This window comes from Mytilus galloprovincialis, chromosome 3 (genome assembly GCF_965363235.1).
Source record: "Mytilus galloprovincialis chromosome 3, xbMytGall1.hap1.1, whole genome shotgun sequence".
Taxonomy (NCBI): Eukaryota; Metazoa; Mollusca; class Bivalvia; order Mytilida; family Mytilidae; genus Mytilus; species Mytilus galloprovincialis.
Window position 1 is genome coordinate 62,212,292 of NC_134840.1, and position 19,244 is coordinate 62,231,535.

The 19,244-nt window shown below is 32.1% G+C and overlaps 2 protein-coding genes across 2 annotated transcripts; both read left to right on the forward strand.

Moving 5' to 3' along the window:
- Positions 1-5,213: 5,213 nt before the first annotated feature.
- LOC143066745 (uncharacterized) lies at positions 5,214-12,363 on the forward strand. The gene is made up of 6 exons (XM_076239556.1): positions 5,214-5,324; positions 7,996-8,070; positions 10,269-10,360; positions 10,771-11,038; positions 11,329-11,399; positions 11,737-12,363. Exons 1-6 carry the CDS (start codon positions 5,321-5,323, stop codon positions 12,361-12,363), a joined length of 1,137 nt encoding a protein of 378 aa, XP_076095671.1. The 5' UTR covers positions 5,214-5,320.
- A 444-nt stretch (positions 12,364-12,807) lies between these two features.
- Positions 12,808-17,859, forward strand: LOC143068574 (uncharacterized). Its single transcript, XM_076242755.1, has 5 exons — positions 12,808-13,849; positions 14,074-14,364; positions 14,989-15,466; positions 15,841-15,878; positions 16,725-17,859. The coding sequence occupies exons 1-5, from the start codon at positions 12,988-12,990 to the stop codon at positions 17,795-17,797; spliced, it is 2,742 nt and encodes a 913-aa protein (XP_076098870.1). The 5' UTR covers positions 12,808-12,987; the 3' UTR covers positions 17,798-17,859.
- Positions 17,860-19,244: the final 1,385 nt, after the last annotated feature.

Genomic DNA, 19,244 nt, shown 5'->3' on the forward strand with positions numbered 1-19,244 from the left:
CAAGGCATCTGCGCTGCTTCTTACCTCTAAACTACGACCCTTATAAATAATATAAACTGCGAGGCATCCAGCTAAATGCGCTGCTTTTTACCTCTAGGAACCCCCGGGATTAGCCTTGCTGCAAGCCAAACGTAAACACAGCAAAGACTGACGAACGTGACGTTGCACTGGTATTTATTTCAAATTACTGGAAGTAAATATTCTAAGCAGGAAGAAAAACATACGTAAAACGCTTACATAAAATATAGGAGTCCTCGACTCAAAATGCTTATACTAATACAATCTTATGAATAAACAAATCTAGACATCAATTCTTCCAGTTAAGAGCTCACAAATTAGCACTTTTGGGTTCACGCTTAAAATATTGACCCAACGGTAACGTTCTGAACAATACATGACAAAAATGCGCAATATATGACGTTATCAATACAGCTAATAACAAAGTAAAACGAACGTTAATTACTCATTCAATATACTTAACACTAGAAATAAATTCTGATAACTTATATACACTCTCTTAATACAATAATAATGATATTTCTGTACTTGGAAATAACAAATACACACATTTACAACAAATGGTATGATGTCGTTGTCCAAAGACACATTTGGTTTCTGGACAATAACTTCAGATTAAGGGGGCTCGCGGGTATAAATCATTTTTATACGACCGCAAAAAGTGAAAATTTTTTGGTCTTATATTGGTATCACGTTGGCGTCGTCGTCCAAAGACTTTTGGTCTTCACACTATAACTTTAGTTTAAGTAAATAGGAATCTAGGAAATTTTTTCTGCGTTTCGTAATATATCAGAAAAATATTGTATTGCATGGTTCATCAAGACTCGAGTCACATGCATAAGAATGACCAATGGTCAAGGTTTTTTGTCGAGCATGCAGAAAGCTCGACATAGAAATAGTGAGCAGCGGTGGCGTTAGCTAACTTTTAATAAGCTTTCTATTTTAGAAGGTGGAAAACCTGAATGCTTCATACTTTGTATACATATGCCTTAAGTATGTTACAAAGTTTCTGTCTGTCACATGACCGTTGTCCTTGACCTCATTTTCATGGTTCAGTGACTACTTGCCAGAAAGTAATGTTAATTTCTCTCTTATGAGTAAAAGAATAACCATATTTGGTATGTGCTTTCCTGACCTTGCAAGGTCTTCATGACCATCAGACAGTTGTCACTTGACCTTGATGTCATTTCATGGATCAGTGAACAAAGTGAAGTTTTGGTGGTCAAGTCCATAAGCAATAGGTCTAGTATATTTGATGTATGTAATGATGGTAAAGTGTACATGTCCAACTGGCAGGTGTTTTCTGACCTTGGCCTCATTTTCATGGTGCAGTGGTCAAAGTTGGTGTGATGAAATGTTTTATGTTGTATGTGTCAGTCTCGCGTGTTTTATTTGACCTTGACTTCATTTTCACGGCTCATTGCTCAGTTAAGTTTTGTTAGTGTGTTTGTCTGATTTCTTTAAAAGGAAGGATTATAAGCTGTAAATGAAAGTGAAGATCACCGTACAACCTTCAACAATTGCCGCAAATAAAAGGCCCACGAAATCACATTTGAAATCACAAATTTGAAACAAGTTCCAATGAACAGCTTGAACTAAAACTGAAATACCCAAATGACATCTAAAACAAAAATTTCATGGTTTTAATTATACCGCCAAGTTTTTATACGACCACAAAAATTGAAAAATTTTTGGTCGTATATTGGTATCACGTTGGCGTCGTCGTCCGGATACTTTTTAGTTTTCGCACTCTAATATTTAGTAAAAGTAAATAGAAATCTATGAAATTTTAACACAAGGTTTATGACCACAAAAGGAAGGTTATGATTGATTTTGGAAGTTTAAGTCCCAACATTTTAGGAATTAGGGACCAAAAAGGGCCCAAATAAGTATTTTCTTGGTTTTCGCACTATAACTTTAGTTAAAGTAAATAGAAATCTATGAAATTTTGACACAAGGTTTATGACCACAAAAGAAAGGTTGGGATTGATTTTTGGAGTTTTGGTTTCAACAGTTTAGGAATTAGGGGCCAAAAAAGGGCCCAAATAAGCATTATTCTTGGTTTTTGCCCAATAACTTTAGTATAAGTAAATAGAAATCAATGAAATTTAAACACAAGGTTATGACCACAAAAGGAAGGTTGGGATTGATTTTGGGAGTTGAGTTCCGAACAGTTTAGGAATTGGGGGCCAAAAAGGGGCACAAATAAGCATTTTTCTTGGTTTTCGCATCATAACTTTAGTATAAGTAAATAGAAATCTATGAAATTTAAACACAAGGTTTATGACCATAAAAAGAAGGTTGGGATTGATTTTGGAAGTTTTGGTCCCAAACAGTTTAGGAATAAGGGGCCCAAAGGGTCCATATTAAACTTTGTTTGATTTCATCAAAAATTGAATAATTGGGGTTCTTTGATATGCTGAATCTACAGTGTATGTAGATTCTTAATTTTTGGTCCCGTTTTCAAATTGGTCTATATTAAGGTCCAAGGGGTCCAAAATTAAACTTAGTTTGATTTTAACAAAAATTGAATCCTTGGGGTTCTTTAATTTGATATGCTGAATCTGAAAATGTACTTAGATTTTTGATTATTGGCCCAGTTTTCAAGTTGGTCCAAATCGGGGTCCAAAATTAAACTTTGTTTGATTTTATCAAAAATTGAATAATTGGGGTTCTTTGATATGCCAAATCTAACTGTGTATGTAGATTCTTAATTTTTGGTCCCGTTTTCAAATTGGTCTACATTAAAGTCCAAAGGGTCCAAAATCAAACTAAGTTTGATTTTAAGAAAAATTGAATTCTTGAGCTTCTTTGATATGCTGAATCTAAACATGTACTTAGATTTTTGATTATGGGCCTAGTTTTCAAGTTTGTCCAAATCAGGATCCAAAATTTTTATAGAAAGTATTGTGCAATAGCAAGAAATTTTCAATTGCACAGTATTCAGCAATAGCAAGAAATTTTCAATTGCACAGTATTGCGCAATAGCAAGAAATCTTCAATTGCACAGTATTGCGCAACAGCAAGAAATATCTAATTTTACAATATTGTGCAATAGCAAGAAATTTTCAATTGGGAGTTATCTCTTTGTCCAGAATAGTAGTTGAATCAACATAAATCATTGTTTTATACAATATACAATGTATATTCACTTTTACTACCAACTGATAAATTAAAACAATCTTTACCATTCAGTGATAACAAGCACTTTTTTTACATTTTAATATGTATTTAAATGAGTAGTTATTGTTGCAAACTCCATTAGAAATTTGAATTGAGATCAGTTTTGGAATAAGGGAAAGGGGGATGTAAAAAAATATTAGGGGGTGGGGGGGGGGGGGTTCAATTTTTCTCATTTCAGATTTCATAAATAAAAAGAAAATTTCTTCAAACATTTTTTTGAGAGGATTAATATTCAACAGCATAGTGAATTGCTCAAAGGCAAAAAAAAAAATTTTTAAGTTCATTAGACCACATTCATTCTGTGTCAGAAAAATATGCTGTGTCAACTATTTAATCACAATCCAAATTTAGAGCTGAATCCATCTTGAATGTTGTGTCCATACTTGCCCCAACCGTTCAGGGTTCAACCTCTGCGGTCGTATAAATCTGCGCCCTGCGGAGCATCTGGTTTGCATCTAGTACAATGCTTCTATTATAAATACATATTTTTCTATCTCTTATAGTGAGTCTTACGTAATAGAGCATTTGGATTTTTCTCTCTTATTAATTTACCAGGATATATATATAATTGAAGACACCTATGACCGTACCACATTAAACATGCAATGGAACACCATACATCTTAACGCGAATTTATAAAAATCCGTTAACCAGTTGGTTCATGTCTGATATTTGTTTTTCGTAAATTACTTTGTTATAAACTAGGCCGTAAATTGTATCAATTGAATTGTTTCATATTTTTCATGTTGGGGGTGGGGGGTGGGGGCTTTTATAGCAGACGTACTATATAGGGATTGTGTTTTCTCATTGTCGAAGACCCTATTGTTGTATATAATTGCCTACAGCAACTTCATTTAAACTTTGGTAGATATAATTGTCTCATTTGCATTGCAATTGTGCCATATGATATCTCCTCATTTAATTTAATATAGTCCATAAGACTTAAACTCTGGAAAAAGATCAAATACTATTATCGTAGATTTACATGTTTGATCAGTAAAAAGAAAATAAAAAAATCAAATGAGTGCTGTCTTATTTATATGCTACATATAAAAATACAGTAAAGATAGTATGTAATAAGTATAAACAACCAATCAAAAAATGCCACAACTGTAATAAGTCCCCTGTTAATTTATGTATCATTGCCATTTTCCTTAGCTTCTTTAGTTACCTATTCGGACATCGGACTTAGACTTCTTTAAAACTGAGTTTTACACTGTTGTTTGTTTTATCTACATTGACTAGAGGTACATAAAGAGAGATTTGAGATCTCACTAAACATCTTTAACCCCGCCGCATTTTTGCGCCTGTCCAAATTTTGAAGCCTCTAGCCTTTGTTAGTCTTGTATGTTTTTTTTTTATTTTAGATTATTTATATGTTTAGGAGTTTAGTATGACGTTCATATTCACTGAACTAGTACACATTTTTATTCAGGGATCTTCCTCCGGATGTACTTTTACTCTATAATCGGGTTGTTGTCTCTTTTCCATCCTATTATATATTCTATTAACTAATGGTTTATATATTTTAAAAAATATGTACATTTCTGATATCAAGTTTGAACTTGTAATAAGGGATTTTACAAAATTCTTAGCGATTGTATAAAATTCCTTATACTTCCTTATCACTTATTAATTCAGGCATTATTAAAAAATCCCTATTCCTGATTTTCATTCACTGTCACATATACACTGTATGTATTTTATCCCCCTATCTTCTCCTGATTTGAGTCTTCAACTGTTCATGAGCTACAAGTAAAAACAAATAAAAATAATATATATAAAGAATTCTTTGAAATTGTCAAACGTATTCCGAAACATTTATGAATGTCAATCCGTTTCTAGAACCATTCCTCAACGTTAAAGGATGCGGTATCTACCGAGGTTTAGGGACAGAGAGACATGTACAAGTTCAAGGAATTCTGACGCGGCTTAGGTGTTTTTGCAAACAATGAAGCAACGTCATAGAACGTTTCCGAGTTAACATCGACTTCCGCCCAAGTCAGTTGCGAAAAATTCGTCATTGCGTACAGATTTCTAGCAACCCGTTCTGCGATCTTTTATCGTTTATCGTTAATTATCGTATGACAGACTGTCCGATTGTGGATGAAAATCAACAATGGGTGAGTTGCTATATAAACATTATTCATTTGCATGCAATATCTTATCCGTATCTTCTTTATTTTATAGTTATTCAATAATCCAATGCTTGTACTATATTGATGAATACCGAAATTGTTTTTTTTTAATTCTTTAAAAGAAAAATCTATATGTTATAAAACAAATCCACAAAAAATAACACAAAGAGCTTTTTTTGAACTTCTTGTTAACAGTGGCGGCTCTACAAATTTTCATAATTGGGGGCTCACTGGCTGCCTAAGAGGGGTCCCGCTCCCGTCAGGCTCCAGTGATTCCCTATATAATCAACAAAAAATTTTCTCAAAAAAAGGGGGGCTGCCCCCTTAATCCGCCTCTGGTTAATGCCTGCATACCATTTATCAGCTCATGTGCCAATATGAACAAACAAGGTTAGAAAAAGAAAAAAAACTGTTTTTAATATTTTCTCGATACTAATGCTTTACCTATGAAGGCGGTCTTTTTTTCAGTACTCCTTTTATTTAATGCCTGGGTACGATAAATTATAAATTATTCAAAACAGAACTTGAATTTGAAAATTATATTTCAGTTTTATCGTTAAAAAATGCACTGAAACTATGTAAATTTAGACTTGGCAATCAGCGTTTGCCAGTGGAGACAGGGAGGTTGCAAAATGTTCAAAGACCAGAGAGGCTATGTCACCTTTATGAATCTGCTGACATCAGCGATGAATTCCATTATGTAATGTCTTAATTGTCCTTTTTTTTTCAAAAAAGAACGATATAAACATTTGTAGGACTCTAAAGTGCGATGGTACTCTAAAGTGCGATGGTCACGCTAAATTGCGATGGTCTACGCTTAAGTACGATGGTGTCTCCCGCTAAAGTACGGTGGTTGTTTGTTTACTAAAGTGCGATGGAACAAAAGAGAAAGGTTCAAATGGCACTAATTTTAAAAACAAGTGTTTTTGCAAAATCTAGTTTGCTATGATATAACATATAATGCGACAGGCTTTTACTTTACCGGTAGTCTTATGTGATTGTTTCTAAATATAGAAGACTGACCTGGTAATAATTGCTAAAAAAGTTATTTAGGTGTCACAAAATACTATATTTTTTTCAAATGAATTTTTAACAATTCGGGCGTATTGGATTGATTGTTGTTGCTTAACGTCCAGAGGCAAATATTTCATGCATGTTCAGGACGAGGGGCTTATTGGATGTAACTTGCCGTTTACACACCCTATTAATGTAAACACATCCCCTGAAAGCTGTCAGTTGCAAATACAAAATTTGGTCATTGTCGGAATAGATAAAATTTATTTGTACAAGCTTTAATTTAAATGAGAGAGAAAGGGGTTGTTGTTCGAGTTTTCCCCTTTTTCGTAGCGAATATTAATACATGTTATATATTACTACGATGTACACACTGATAATTTAATGGACAATTTATGATTTACGCTTGAAAACGTGAACCTTTATTTTACCGACGTTTATACTCTCCAATAAAATCGACAATATTTTAACGTAAAGGTAAACATTAATATGCATCTGTTCGCTTCCATTATTCATTTCATCTTCCGGCATGTTCATTTTTGGTTTGTATAAACGACTGAACCCAACTACATGTATGTCTATTCTTCGGCGGACCATCACACTTTAGCGTATGGAGGCATCACACTAAAAATAGCGTAGACCATCACACTTTAGCGTGACCATCGTACGTTAGCGTCCCCATCGCACTTTAGAGTCCTACATATTTACCAGACTATTGTTAATATTCTTAAATTTAAAAATGTATTCACTACAGTCAACATTGTATTACTGAGAAAAAATGGGTAGATTTATAAACTATATATCAGTGAAAGTCTGTCCTCCTGGTTAAACTACATTTATTTATGTATATTTCACACATGCAAAATATGTTGTATTGTACATATTATCATCTCTGTAACTATGTTATTTAGTTAATGATAATAAAGATTTATCTATAAGAAACTTGAGCTTTCTCTTTAGGATTTTGTTATGAAGGTATCAATATATTTTTATTCTGTATAGAATAGTTGTATAGGAAATGCTATCGTCAGCAAATTCTATTATTTGAAATCAAATTAGAACAGCACCAACAAGACTTGATACAGACGCAAAAAATACAACAAGTGGTGTGATATTCGGATTTTCGGAGCTGCCTTTTCTACTATAGTTAAGTTATCATGACTAAGTTATACAGCTTGATGAACAGAGCGATCAACAGTCAGATTCATAGCTCAGACATTTATTTTTCATTATTAATTTTTGCGACAGTTCGATAAAGTTGGATATATTTTAAATTCCATAATGCATACCCATGTATTTTCCGACTTTGAACAAAATGTAATAATACAAAAATATATAGTATCAATAGTGATATTTATATATAGTCCCTTCTTAGTCAAATTGTTGAAATAACTTCTTTTACTACAAAAGGACTAATTCTATGATGGGATAATGGATTTTGTAACTATATTATGCTGTTAACAGAATTGTTGGATACATTGCATAACAACGCTACACACCGTGTAATCTTTTTTTTATTATCATTCCATAATTTCGTTTCAATTTTTGAAGGATTTGGAAAAAATTGTGTTGCATCCCTCTACTCTTTCACCGACCACACACAAGGGTGTCTCCGATTTCCAAGTATCATTATATCTTTCAGATATTCATGAGCATTGTAAACTATCTGGATATCTAATAGATATCATGAAAATCACTGGTCCTATGACACCAAAACGTAAGTATTTAGTAAAAACACATATAGCTTTACCAAGCGGATAGAAATGACAAGTTGGAGATCTTGCTTCATATGTTAATATATGAAAATTCAAACCTTCAGTCATATCTTCACATTGCGAACTTTTACACTAACCTGTACCCGAATGCACATTTCTAGTTAGTGTATCTAGATAAAATATGTGGTATGAGTGCTAATGAGACAACTCTACATCCAAATCACAGTTTATAAAAGTAAACCATAACAGGTCAAAGTATGGACTTCAATACGGAGCCTTAGCTCACAGTTAAACAACAATCTACAATTAAAGGACCCAAAAAATGGCTAGTGTAAAACCATTCAAACGGGAAAACAAACGGTATAATTTATATAAAAAACGAGAAACACAACCTTATGAACAACATCAACAAACAACCACTTAACATCAGATTCCTAACTTAGGACCGGTGCAAACATATTTTTTTAACTAATCAATAGTGTAACATCACAACATAGAAAGACACACTATAAAGTATCAATTGAAATGGCTTAAATCAATCAAATTAAATCCCAGCTCCTTTGTTCTAACAGGGAACCAGATCACCCCAGTCTGAGTTTCTTTGTTATGCATGCTTTCCTTTGTCCTGTAACATTTTGGCGGGAATGTCAAATCCACTATAAAACTTATAATTGTATACGGAAAAGACTATCAATCAAAATTCACGTAGAAAAAATCCACTGTATATGCAGGGATTCGAACTCAAGACCTTTAGCATATCAATCCACGACACATACCACTACACCAGGACGACTGGATACGAACAAAAAGTAATTTAACATACTTACAACAAATGGAAGTTTTTAACGACCTTGACTGGCTATACAGCCCTTGCACGGTCGGTTAACATACTTAAAGGAGGCAAGATCTTTTTATAAGTGGGGCGAGTTGGCAGACCTTTATTCAATGGGGTTTAAACCTTTTTCGTTAATAAATGAGTTGTCAGACTAATTGTTCAATTTGATTTTACACCTTTTTCAAAAGTGGGAAGAGTCGGTAAACAAGAGTAGGGCGATATTTTTATAAAGTGGCGATATAGTGTGGACCGATTGGCAAGTGGGGCGAGTTGACATTGTTTGATATCTACTCATTGTGTTCGGGGGTCAAAAAGGGTATCAGTGATATTGTTGGCTTTTTTCAAAACTAACTCTACCCTTTTTTATTGGGAAAATATGCGTAATTTTGATCAAATTTGGAAATTTAAAATAAACCATGAATTTGACTGAAACTTCAATTTACAGACCCATTTTCAAAAGTCAAACCCTGATTTAAAATAAGACCCCATTTTGTCAGTGACGATACATAAATGAACCCTCAAATGTGCACATATAGTCATTTTAGGCAAGAAAATTGTTGAAAGGAGTGGGTTTCAGTTTGTATTCATGCACAATTACTACTGAGACTGCACTGTTTGGGAAAAAAGTTGTCTTTTGGGAATAATTTTCAGCCATTTTTTTTTCAAATTGGGATTCTTCTACAGGGGAAAAAGCATTTATTCGCCACTAATTTAAGGCAAACAATATCACTGGGTATACATCATATAGTAATATATAAAGTATATTATTATGGTTGTGTGGCGTTCTAAACTCGATTTTATGAATTGTAGACGGTTTTTCGTCTAATCTAAAACAGCTGGGATGTAAAATGGTTATCCCGTTCGGACTTGGTGTGTCAGTGTTAGATCATCATCTGGCCTCCGGCCGTCGGGGTGATCTTACACTGACACACCACGTCCTTGTGGAATAACTATTAAAGACATATTAACACAAGTGAATATACACTGAACGAATAAATTTAATCTATGTTACAATGTAAATACAAAATCAAACAAGGGGTGAATATTTAAAGTTAGAGTATTACACTGCTGTTAAAAATTTTAAAAACAATTTCAGAAAAAAATATCTATAACCTTGTACAAAAATCCGCAATTTACAGAAATATGCACATATATAATTTTGTTTTTAAGTCTACAGTTTAAATGGAGAAATGAATTATTTTTACATAATAAATGATATTGATGTTCAAAGCATACTTACAGCTACATTTTATTTTTTGAAAAAGGCAACATTGTTTCATAACTTTTCACTGTGCATCTTTAATTTATGACAACAATCACCAAAGAATAAGAGTTGACAGAATGATTTATTTTCCGTTTTTACAGAACTGAACATGTTTCAAGTTCTAATCAGGGACCAGGAGTTTAAACAGAATATTGCAGATGCAAGAAGAATAGCACACGAATGTTTAAGTTTGGTAAGTTTTGGTATGGTGAACGATATAATACTGTACATGCAATATAAAGTTTACGTTCTTATCTCCAAGGCTGTTATGCTACGAAATACGTCCATTATTTATGTTTTGTATTCTTATATTCTTAAAATTCAAAATAATGAAGAATTGTTTAGTTACTAAGTTAAATAGTAGATGGATAATGAAATGATTTATATCATAACAGTGGTATCATTTAATGTTCCAATATCCGTTATTTGAGGCAACATTTAAAATTTTGGAATTATGTTTCATGAACACAAATCCAACGGTCACACTTTACTAGTATATGGCGCAAAGATTGATTAGAAATGAAAAAAATATCTATGATATTAATCCTTTAGTGCGCTCATTGTACTTTAACCTCGTTTTCAATATTTTTACTCCTTTTTCAGGATTTCAATGACAACCGTTCACAGGCTGAGTTGAAGTCAAGTAGGAAGTACGAGTCCACCAAGGAGTCAGATGGAGACAAGTTGTTGAGAGCAACAGCCATCTTGCAGGATATCCTTCCGAAATACTTTGTTAGTCAATTACAAAACAAAGAAACCCAAACCTATCAGACGTGTACTGTGGATGCCTCTGTACAAACAGAAAGTGATAATACAGTCAGTACCAACAAGTTGACAACATTGATGGGAGATGCATTAGTTAATGTACCAGGTATTATTGGTACAATAAATGCACCCTCCATTCTATTGTTATTAGTGAAGAAAAATTTCATTCTTGTATTTTTAACAGTTGATTTTTATTTTTGTTTTGCTGTTATCGTTTATTTTCTGTGATAATTTCCTCATTCCAAGAGCAACCGAGATAAGCTTATTTTCTATAAACATTTGGTTTGGATATGTTAGTTTTTTTGTGGCTTATTTTATTCTATCAAAAGTTTTAGATTGTTACTTGAGTGGAGTTTTTTTTTACCGTGTAATCTTTTTTTTTTTTGTGGTTTTCAGATCATGCAGTTGGTTATATCAAGGATTTCTTACAGTCAGCACTGAATAGAATAGTCAATAATAGCACAATGGTAAGAATAATATAGTAATTTAGAAAAACAAGAAAAGATCAGGACAATAAACTATATTAAACAAACCAACATCCTAACAGATATGATAATGAATAGATAAGATATACTGCTTAAACATCGGAAATCTATGTGAACACACTATATACGTAATTATGTCTTGTAACCATGTTTTATGGAATTGTCGTTTAAACAGTCTATTTGACATCGATAAAAGCCAGTAAAATTGTTTAATATGAAAGCAAACCCGTTTTTTTACTTTTCAAAATGTTGGCATAGATTTTTTTCTTCTACCCCAAAACCTCCTTTAATTCATACAAATCTGTTGGTTGTATTATAGACAAATCTGATTGATCAGCAAGAAAATCACGGAGATCCAAGAATTGATAGCTCGGAAGACAATATACAGAGCATGTCACCACCCACAACTTTTGAATATTTTTCTTCTGAGGAAGATCTTCGGGATACAGACACACATCAAACCAAATATGCCTCATCAGGAAGCCAAATGTATAGGTCTGAGATTCAGAGAGGCGACTTCACACCGACCGGATCCTGCATGTCTCATCCTTCCACCTTGTCTTACTATACGACCATAAGTGCTATTCCATACAACTGGACAGCCCATGCGACAGACTCTTATGATGATTTAGCAGATGATGAGTATCTGCAAGAAAATCTGGTTGTGCCTAAGTTAGATCTTCGCTATATAAACGAAAATCCTCCAGTGATATCCGATCTTGATACCGACAGCTCTATGTGGTCCATCAGCTCTTGTGGGTCAGAGAGAGCTTTCAAGAATTGGCTGAAGAAGCATGACATGTACAATTCAACAGATTCAGACAGTGTACCCTCGGCCATTCTAAGAGCTCCAGTAGGGGAAAATAAAACTGACAAAGAGGACTATAAAATGTCATTTGATGACGCTTACTCTAAAGGTAATTTACATCAGTATTATATTAACTAGTTTGTGCATTATTTAAAACAATCAAAGGTTTTATCTACCAATTGCTTCAAAAGCCTGGTTATGTTATTTTATAAAACAGTTAATTATTTGATACATTCGAACATACTTAGCAAAAACCGGGCTGTTTCTTTAAATAAGAAAAAACATAATTGAATTTAATTGTATAACTATCTGTTGCTGAAATCCAAAACTTTTGTACCGACACAGATTTAAACGCTTTATCTATACTGATTTTATCTTTGTTCTTAGATACTAGTCTATTATGTTATTCCAATTCTTTCTTATCTTTTACTTGATATAAAAATTTAAAAGATAAAGAATTACATTATATTTTTCAATCAGTTTTCCATCTCTTTTTTTTTACAGCAAGTAACTGTTTTGACATTCAAATATTTGTTCATAAATATAGCGGTCGTTTAATATTATTTTATAGAACATAATAAGAAATGTGATAGTTCTAATCCTGGTTCAGAACGTACAGCTCAAGAGAAAGTTTATATAACTAATAAAATAGATGAAAAAGAACAGGCTTATAAACGTACCATTTTAGGAAGACTGAATGAGAAATGGAAACAAGACTTACAATTGGCTGAGACTACCGGAAACATATTTAACGAAAGGAGCATGGAAATATTTTCTGACAAGTCTAATGTACTTGATACTGACAGGTCAGTATCAGAATTAAGTTCAATGGAAACCTATGATGACTTTGAATATTGGCTAAATACCGAAGAAAGTTATAAGCCGAATGAATTAAACAATAGTGACGCATGCGATAAAGACAACATGGAACTTGAAATTGCTAAATGTCAGAAAGCAGTAAATGGTGAACCTAGGAATCAAACATTTTTGGCAATTGCAAACGAAGTATCTTCTTCTGACACAGATGAAATGACTGCAAGAGAAGAGGCAGATAAAGAGAGGCGCACACTCAAATCCGCTTATTGGGTCCTAGCCGTTGATGTATCCTTAAAACGGAAGAAAGCACTGAAGGATAGCGAGGGCTTATTTCAGATTGGACCTATATGTGATATTCTTAGAGAAAATGATATATCAAAGGATAACCAGGATACGAAAAACAAACAAACGACAACAAATGAATATATCAATGATATTGCTTCTAAACGAAACGAAACTTATGAGGAGAAATATAATGACGACAATTCAGAAAGTTCTGTTGCAGAAACAGTTGATTCGGAATACCCTTCGTATGAATCAGATTTCAGCGAAGAACTATATGGAGGGGATTCCGAAATACACATAGTAACTAGATGTCAACTAGCTGTTGAACAGAAAGATGTTTGTGACCAGAAGCAAGAACCGATTTATAATCAAGAAACAGAAAGCAAATCAAATGGAACCAAAATGATGAAAGATGTCGTGGTTGAAAGCCTTAAAAAAGACGATGGTGGAGAAACAGACAATGCCTATACCAGCATTGATTTAATTGATGATAGAGAGGCTAAAACAAGAAATAGTATATTCGGTATGAGACATTTTTTAATAAATTTATATTTTTTAGCCCTAGTCATTTGATCTTTACATTTAATTTAGTCTTTGAAATCTAACTTTGCTTCCTTAGAAATGGCAAAGACTGCTTCATTAAAAGCAATAATCCCATTGTAACAGTTCACGCAAAAAAAAAAAACACCTCAGTAGACCAGCATACTTAATTGACACAATTTTGCATATTGTTTTTTGATTTTCCAGGAAAAGGACAAAACTTACAACAAATAGATTCTATTGATAATTCGAAAGCTGAGAACCAATGCTTTGACGACGATGATCTGCCCTCTGATGGTGTGTATTTGAAAAAAGATCAAAATGCAAATGATGACGAATCGTTTACTGTTAGCAGTGCATCATTTGACAGTTTCTTTGGTTATGATAATCCAGATGATGTAAACGATGATGATTTGTCAAACGAAAATGATGAAAACCTAATGGAAAACAGACCGCAAAGTTTCAAAATGAATGAAAAATCAGAGGAAGTAATCACAGGTGGGTTAACATTTTACAACATATAATGATTTCTAGCATGCGGTGATTTGTTTTATTATTGTGTTGATCCAGAACATGGTCTTTCTATACTAGCGTAGCTCGTCTAGTAGACTTTCTGTGTTCAGTACAATAAAGTAGTTTATACTGTGGACTATCAGTCCCCGAGGGTATCATCAGCTCAGTAGTCAGTGCTTCGGTGCTGACATGATTAAACAAACTTTACTAAAATTGTCCGTTTATAAATTTTGAAATTATTATGAAACTAAGGTTTCAACTCCCTCAGGCAAAGTTGGCTTTAGATGAATTTGGCTATTTATTTTAGGTATTTTTAACATATAGCTCTTCAACGATTTTCGGTACTTATACATCTTCGGATTTCAAATGATTGGCTTTGAGCGTTCCTGGTGAAGGTAAATCCAGAAAAGCGCTTCGGACGCAATAAATAATTAAACGTGTTGTTTTATATTTTTATATTTATACATTTATTCAGAATAAGCAGGCTTTCTTAATTGTATATATAATATAAAAAAAGAGTAATAAAGAGAGCAATTTTTATTTAGACTCTGGGTGATAGCTGTCTCTTGCGAAATCATACTCTAGCTGGTATTTTTTTTTTTATTTCAGAAACTAAGTGCGAAATTGATACAGAAAGTGTTGCTGATGAAGGCGGATCATTAAGACAGAATGTATCTACATATTCTACTTCAATAATGTCAATGGAAACCAACAGTAAAGGCAATACTAAAAATCGTCATATTAAAGGATCAACCTTACAAATTCCTTTGGTTTCTGCAGAAACGGAATTGTATAGCACCATTGATAACAGTGAACTTACAGGATTGAATAGCAGAAAAATAATAATGCCCAAAAGAAGTAGGAGTCAGAACAACAACGAACGCCATCATGATACATGCTTTTCTAAACAGGATATAAACAATTTGAATGAGTTGGTCTCCAATGTAAGTAAGATATCCAGATTAATGAAACAGCACAGCAATACTGAAAGTGAGGATCAACTACAATCAAGCGAACAGAATGTTGAGAAATCTATGGTAACTAATAGTGATGATGTTACAACTGTAAGCAGCGCTTTAAGAGAAAAGTAAAAACACAAAAATACCGAACTCCGAGGAAAATTCAAAAGGAAAATCCAAAATCAAAAGGCAAAATCAAAAGTCCAAACACATCAAACGAATGGATAACAACTGTCATATTCCTGACTTGGTACAGGCATTTTCTAATGTAGAAAATGGTGGATTGAACCTGGTTTTATAGCTAGCTAAACCTCTCACTTGTATGACAGTCGCATCAAATTCCATTACATTGTCAACGATGTATGAACAAAACAAACATACTCAAAGAGTAAAAATGTCAAAAATAGGGGTACAGCAGTCATTATTGTGTTATCATCTTAATATCACTATAAAAACAACAAATGTAACGAAGAACGATAAAAAGGCAAAGACAAAGAGAAAGACAATTTGAAAGTGAAAACCTGATGAAAGAAAAAGAAGGTATGGTAACATCTTCATTTAAAGGAACTATTAGTATATGTATTCTACTAACATTGTGGACTATTTTCAAAATTGCATCTCATGCACACACATTAAGAATCGTAAATATTGTAATCGATTCTCAAAACTAGATATTATGAAATTTCAAAGAGCATAAGGGTCAATATTATTTTTGCGATTACGTCTCTGGATATATTACATATTTTCCCACTTCAATAACTCTTTAATTTTGTTTCCTAATCATTGCAAAACCTTTATTTGTGAAGTTGATTCGTTAGGTAAAGTTGAGCTCTTATATTGTTAACGTTTCCATTGAAGCTATTGAACCAAGAGATTCTAGTGGTAAAGTGGAAGTCTACGGGCGCTATCTGTCATAAAATATATGTGTCACTAATAACTATAGTGGTAAAGTGGAAGTCTACGGGCGCTCTGTCATAAAATATATGTGTCACTAATAACTATAGATATATTCCTGTTGATATTAAACACAGCCTTGTCTTTATTTCTCGATTATGCATCACAATATTTTATTTGTAAAAAAAAGTAAAATGAAAATCACTTAAACACTAACTCTGATGAAAATTCAAAACGGAAAGTCCCAAATCAAATGATAAAACCAAATGACATCAAACGAATAGGCGACAACTGTCATATTCCTGGCTTGGTACAGGCATTTTCAAATGTAGAAAATGATGTATCAAATGCTTGTATGGCTTATGATACATTGAATATTCCTGTTATAATCCTTCAGTTGAATTAATTCATTCTGTTCATTCTGTTCTTTGTTTTTCTTTTCTTTGTTATCAAACAACTTAGAGCATGCTTAAATCTCTAGTATCATTGTAGGAACAGAGATGCAAGTTGAGAGCAATTTAGAAAATAGCCTGTCAGAAAGAAATGACATTTCGAAGAAATGTTTTCACAATGAAGCAATTGGTTTATTTCATGATAATGCACTGTTTAACAAAAAGGCAGATCCATATTTTACAAGCAAAACACCAGGTAGTAGAGTGTTATTTAATGGGGCATTGGTTATTTCGGATGGAGGCGGCGACGAAATATCTGATGATGGGTCAGTTATAAATATGCCAGAAGAAGAACTGACAAAATGGAAAACATCTAAGAACAAAATCAACAATAAAGTTAGTCAAATAGAAAGTAACAAACATCTTGGTGATATAATTACTAGTACACCATACGCTGAGAAAAAGGCCATAGGACTAAAGAAAACTGAAATTGAAATATATCCTTGTGAACCATTTAACCAAGCGTACGATCATTTAAAAACTCCGTCACAACCTTTATTAGCCCCTCTTTTTTCTCTGCCACGTCGAGGGATGCTGGATCCACTCTTCCCTATTCAGGAAACGATTGATAAAAAAGATAGCAACACTAAATCGGGCAAGAAGAAATCAAAAAAGAAGAAAAGGATTAAAGCAAATGTCATAAAAAAAGAATCAATGCAATGGCCAGAACCAAAACCAGCCGAAACCGAAACGCACTGTGATTCCAGTACCGGTTCGTTCTCAATGCCATCATTTGAATTGGCAGAGGATATACAATTATCAAGCAATGAGAATTTAAACGGGTCAGATAAGAAATTTAACGTGGATTCAAACGACCACTTATCAAGTACTTCCCTTGAACATGTTCGATTCAAGGAAGATGTTGAAGTATTCTATATAGATCCATACCAGAGTTCCGATATCCAATCAGCCGAGAATCGTGTCAACAATAAAGATCATATCTCAGAACAGCCATTACAATCTCCAGACGAAAAGAGGAAAAGAAACGATGATGATGACTGCAGTGATATGTCAAGCGATTCTTTTGCTCGGAGTAACTTTCGCAATGAAATGAATAGAAAGATGAATGACGATTTTATTATAGATTCATACGAAAGCTCCGATTCAGGTTAACTTTTTGTATATAATTATATTATTTGTTTTCAATAATGTTGTTTTTTGTGTTGTTTTTTTATTAATATTATTTGTTTTCAATGTTGTTTTTTGAATATATTATTTGTTTTCAATATTGTTCTTTTTGTGTATAATTACATATTATTAATTTTGTTCTCAATGTTGTTTTTTGTATATATCATTTGTTTTCAATGTTGTTTTGTATTGCTATTTGTTTTCTATAATATTTGTTTTTGTATATAATATTTGTTTTAAATGTTGTTTTTTTTTTGTATATATCATTTGTTTTCAATGTTGTTTTTGTAAAAATAATTTGTTTTCAATGTTGTTTTATGTATATATCATTTGTTTCAATGTTGTTTTATGTATATATCATTTGTTTCAATGTTGTTTTTTTTTTTTTGTGTATACTATTTGTTTTCAATGTTGATTTCTGTATATGTTATTTGTTTTCAATGTTGTTTATTGTATATATTATTTGTTTTTAATGGTTTTTGTTTTGGCATATATCAATTTTGTTCAATAATGTTGGGTTTTTTTTGTATATATTAATTGTTTTCAATAATGTTGTTTTTTTGTATATATTATTTGTTTTCAATGTTGTTTTCTTTTTTGTTAACATTATTTGTTTTCAATGTTGTTTTTTGTATATATTATTTGTTTTCAATGTTGTATTTTGTATTTATTATTGTTTTTTTTGTATATAATATTTGTTTTAAATGTTGTTTTTTTTTTGTATATATCCTTTGTTTTCAATGTTGTTTTTTGTATATATGATTTGTTTTCAATGTTGTTTTGTATTGTTATTTGTTTTCAATGCTGTTTTTTTGTAGATATTATTTGTTTTCAATGTTGTTTTTGGTAGATATTATTTGTTTTCAATAATGTTATTTTTTGTGTATATATTATTATTTTCAATGTTGTTTTTTTTGTATATATTTGTTTTAAATGTTGTTTTTCATATATATTATTTGTTTTCAATGGGTTTTTTTTGTATATATATTTGTTTGTTGTCAATGTTGTTTTTTGTAAATATTACTTGTTTTCAATAATGTTATTTTTTTGTATATATTATTTGTTTTCAATGTTGTTTTTTGTATTTATTATTTGTCTTCAATATTGTTTTATGTCTATATCATTTGTTTTCAATGTTGTTTTTTGTATATATTATTTGTTTTCAATGTTGCCTTTTGTATATATTATTTGTTTTCAAAAGAAATTAAATTGTTTATAGTATATTTGATTTTGTTTTTTTTATAAATAATTATTATAAACTTTTTCCAAAGTGTTTTATTGGACTAAGGAAACAGCATTCAGGCATTAAAAGAAGTTAACCAAGACATGAATTTATACATGCATGATTTAGGAATTGGACATTTGACAAAAGAAATATTAAAGAATTGGGAGATTCATTATAAGGCAAATATCCACAAGAGTCCAAACAACA